The sequence below is a fragment of the Procambarus clarkii genome, chromosome 61 (assembly GCF_040958095.1).
Source record: "Procambarus clarkii isolate CNS0578487 chromosome 61, FALCON_Pclarkii_2.0, whole genome shotgun sequence".
Taxonomy (NCBI): Eukaryota; Metazoa; Arthropoda; class Malacostraca; order Decapoda; family Cambaridae; genus Procambarus; species Procambarus clarkii.
In genome coordinates this window covers 17,083,550-17,087,915 of record NC_091210.1, presented here as the reverse complement: position 1 = coordinate 17,087,915, position 4,366 = coordinate 17,083,550, and the positions used below count along the sequence as shown (strand labels likewise).

The following is a 4,366-nucleotide window of genomic DNA, read 5'->3' as shown; positions in this document are numbered from 1 at the left end:
TGTATGTGTTCGTCTAGCTTGTGTGCGCTCCTTTCATACTTTTAATGTATACGTGTGCCTGCGCTATTTAGAGTCCACCTCGTGTTCCATGTGCTAAATTAAAAACACACTTGTAAAATTAATCGTCTTCAGGAGAGTAAAGGTTTGTTATTCTGAGAGTTTGTTATTCTGAAGAGGATAGAGGCTCAAAAAACACAAATAAATAACACTTTTTGGAGAGGCATAAACTGTAGAGCAATATTAGTGTGTTAGCTGCATAACGAGCACGCCACTGTGGTCGTAAACCCGTCTCTCAGTTTCTGACATGGAGACAGAAAAACGTCTATGAACAAAAGAAATATAATCGCAGCTTTTAACAAATCTGTGTATGGGAGTACGTCAAATTAACCCAACGATTGACATAAAAGACGAAAATCTGAATGGAATAATTAACAAGTTCAAAGTCTAACATCTTGCTGAATGCTTAGAAGTAATGACAAACTAAGCATTACATCTAAATAAATCATAGCCAATTTCAGTACCTGGAAAGGCGGGAGCAGGGCAAAGTAGAGGGAATATCCGCTTGTGATTACGGGAGGAAGTGCACGTCACAAAAGCATAATTGCTTCGGCTGACTATGAAAAATGAGTCGAGCAGAAAAGACACGTGTTAATGACAGCAAATTGCAGCCCATGGTGCAATTACAGAGTATTTCTCTGTAGGTGGTTGCAAACTGCACAGTGGATAACGTCAGCAGCATCTGGGTTGTGAGGAGTGGCAGTGTTGCCCTCACCTGACAATATACTACGAGAGACGAGGCAGAGTGGTCCTCACCTCACAATGTACCACATAACGTGAGGCAGCACTGCCCTCACCTCACAATGTTCACGAGAGGTGAGGTGTGCACAAAAACATTCCCTGTTGTCTTGTAACACACAACAGGCGATGATCACTGAGAATAACACTGCCAACGGTAAAGTTATTTCTCTATTATGTCTACGCAATAATTGTTACCGATATAATAGTTACTGACATCCCCAGCAGCTGTACAGCCCGGGCTGTGAACAGCGGCTTGTCATCACTAAACGCTCTTTCCTGCAATACGAGAGATTTTTAAGAACTAGAATGTTATGGATCACCACACACGGTTACCAGGAGTATAGACCCACATCTTCACTACACACAGTCACAGAGCATAGGCCTATGTGTCCACTTCATACACAGTTTTATTCAGCATACATCTTGACTTCACACGATTTCGATCAATGTAAATTTCTCACAACGATGGTCATCCCGTCCTCAGGCTGTGGTCGTCCAAGCTGCTGCCGTCCCCATCCCGTCCTCAGGCTGTGGTCGTCCAAGCTGCTGCCGTCCCCATCCCGTCCTCAGGCTGTGGTCGTCCAAGCTGCTGCCGTCCCCATCCCGTCCTCAGGCTGTGGTCGTCCAAGCTGCTGCCGACCCCATCCCGTCCTCAGGCTGTGGTCGTCCAAGCTGCTGCCGACCCCATCCCGTCCTCAGGCTGTGGTCGTCCAAGCTGCTGCCGTCCCATCCCGTCCTCAGACTGTGATCGTCCAAGCTGCTGCCGTCCCCAACCCGTCCTCAGACTGTGGTCGTCCAAGCTGCTGCCGTCCCCATCCCGTCCTCAGGCTGTGGTCGTCCAAGCTGCTGCCGTCCCCAACCCGTCCTCAGGCTGTGGTCGTCCAAGCTGCTGCCGTCCCCAACCCGTCCTCAGACTGTGGTCGTCCAAGCTGCTGCCGTCCCCAACCCGTCCTCAGGCTGTGGTCGTCCAAGCTGCTGCCGTCCCCAACCCGTCCTCAGACTGTGGTCGTCCAAGCTGCTGCCGTCCCCATACCGTCCTCAGGCTGTGGTCGTCCAAGCTGCTGCCGTCCCCAACCCGTCCTCAGGCTGTGCTCGTCCAAGCTGCTGCCGTCCCCATCCCGTCCTCAGGCTGTGGTCGTCCAAGCTGCTGCCGTCCCCATCCCGTCCTCAGGCTGTGGTCGTCCAAGCTGCTGCCGTCCCCAACCCGTCCTCAGGCTGTGGTCGTCCAAGCTGCTGCCGTCCCCATACCGTCCTCAGACTGTGGTCGTCCAAGCTGCTGCCGTCCCCATCCCGTCCTCAGGCTGTGGTCGTCCAAGCTGCTGCCGTCCCCAACCCGTCCTCAGGCTGTGGTCGTCCAAGCTGCTGCCGTCCCCATACCGTCCTCAGACTGTGGTCGTCCAAGCTGCTGCCGACCCCATCCCGTCCTCAGGCTGTGGTCGTCCAAGCTGCTGCCGTCCCCATCCCGTCCTCAGACTGTGGTCGTCCAAGCTGCTGCCGTCCCCAACCCGTCCTCAGGCTGTGCTCGTCCAAGCTGCTGCCGTCCCCATCCCGTCCTCAGGCTGTGGTCGTCCAAGCTGCTGCCGTCCCCATCCCGTCCTTAGGCTGTGGTCGTCCAAGCTGCTGCCGTCCCCAACCCGTCCTTAGGCTGTGGTCGTCCAAGCTGCTGCCGTCCCCAACCCGTCCTTAGGCTGTGGTCGTCCAAGCTGCTGCCGTCCCCATCCCGTCCTCAGGCTGTGGTCGTCCAAGCAACATAACTGTTTCATAACTGTGGCAATAACTATATGTGCAAAAATTAGTTGAAGATTAAATGCATTAGAACAAAATGCATTAGAACTACTGCACCTGGTGAGAGGTGTAATTTGAACTTTGAGACTGAACGAATCACTGTTAACTATAAGGAGCAAATTATTCTGCCCATTCTGTTTCGTAGTATCTCTCTTTAGTACTCAATTACCTAGTCTCTCCCTATTCCTGTACCTAGTCTCTCCCTATTCAAGTACCTAGTCTCGCACTACTCAAGTATCTATTCTCTCTCTTTATTCAAGTACCTATTCTCTCTCTATTCAAGAAGTGTCTATTCAATTACCTTGTATCTTTTTTATTCAAGTTCCTCGTCCCTATTCAAGTACCTAGAATCTATCTACTCAAGTACCTAGTCTCAATTCAACTACCTAGTCTCTCTCTATTCAAGTACATTATGTCTATCTTTTCAAGAATTTAGTCGCTATTGAAGTACCTAGTGTCTATTCTTGTTCCTTGTGTCTACATATTCAAGTACCTAATGTACTATCTATTAAAGTACCTAAGGTACAACCTCTTTAAATGCCTAGTGTTCTATCTATCTGAGGGCTTAGTGTTAACAAATAGATCATCATATATTCAATAACCTGCATATTGATCATTGAGAATTTCGCCGCCTCATGTAGATCGGATTTGTCTTAATATCAATTTTGAAACTCTCTTCGTGTTTGCTAAACAGTGAAACATTGTAACTATTCAAAGTCCAGCTTTGATTTCATTGACCGACCAAAATTCTTCTTTGCGTCGCAAACTGAGAAGCGAAAATATCTTCTACTGATTCCAATTACCAGAGTTCCTCTTTTGTCCAGGAAACTCATCCCCACCCAACATAATATGGCTTTCCGGCCATACATGTCGTGTACGAGAGGCAAAAGTTGCGTGTGTAGTGGAAGACCAATCTGGTGATCGGTCTTCACCAGGCGAGGGTCATCAGGAAGAAGCCCTCGAGCTGTGGTTATGGGCCCAGGAGGCAATTACCCAGGACGTGAGTACATACTCAGCCATGTTTCATGGGTAAAATTGCAGATGATGTGTTGTTTCCTTTGACTGTTCATGGACTTCAGGTGGAAGTGGTCTTGTTCCCACAGAGCTGAGGCAGGAGACCTGGCCGTTGTCCCTAGTCTGGACTGAAGAACTAGCTGTTCTGCTAGCTTTACCATTTACCTTATTGGTGTTGGTAAGCAACAATTTCCACTCGTCAACGAATTTGACACCAAAAATCTTTCCTGAACTGGAATTTCTCTAGATGGTAGTCAATGTTCGGAGCTCTGTGTCAGAAGACATCGTAGATGGTGTCAGAAGATGTTTTGTCACCTCGTGAGTTGTGCCACAAGACCTTAACAGCGAACCACTTCTCGCCTCATCTCAGGTCACCTATCATCCCCTCAACGTTTATTGCCTCTTAGAGCAAGTCCTGCAATAACAAGTCGAGAGCCGGGAGTGGCTCAAGATGCTCCTGGCCAAGACTAAATGCTACTGATAGTGCTGCTCTCAGAGGCAGTAAAGACGTCCTTAATAATGGAGAAGAAGGCAAACAAGAACATAATATAAAAAATTACGATTACCTCATTCAATTTAAAATAATATAAAGCTTCCTATACAATAACATTATTCTGAATATAATTTCGGGACTTAACAATTTAACAAACTGGCTAACTTTACCAGAATTAACATCATCATTCTAGCATACTGTGGCATAACTCACATCATCATTCTAACATACATTGGCATAATTCATATCATCATTCTATCATACAGTGGCATAATT

General features: G+C 47.8%; 1 protein-coding gene across 1 annotated transcript; it reads left to right on the top strand.

Annotated features, from left to right (window-relative positions):
- Window positions 1-1,263: 1,263 nt before the first annotated feature.
- LOC138354139 (keratin-associated protein 10-4-like) lies at window positions 1,264-2,442 on the top strand. Its single transcript, XM_069308024.1, has one exon. It carries the CDS (start codon window positions 1,264-1,266, stop codon window positions 2,440-2,442), a length of 1,179 nt encoding a protein of 392 aa, XP_069164125.1.
- Window positions 2,443-4,366: the final 1,924 nt, after the last annotated feature.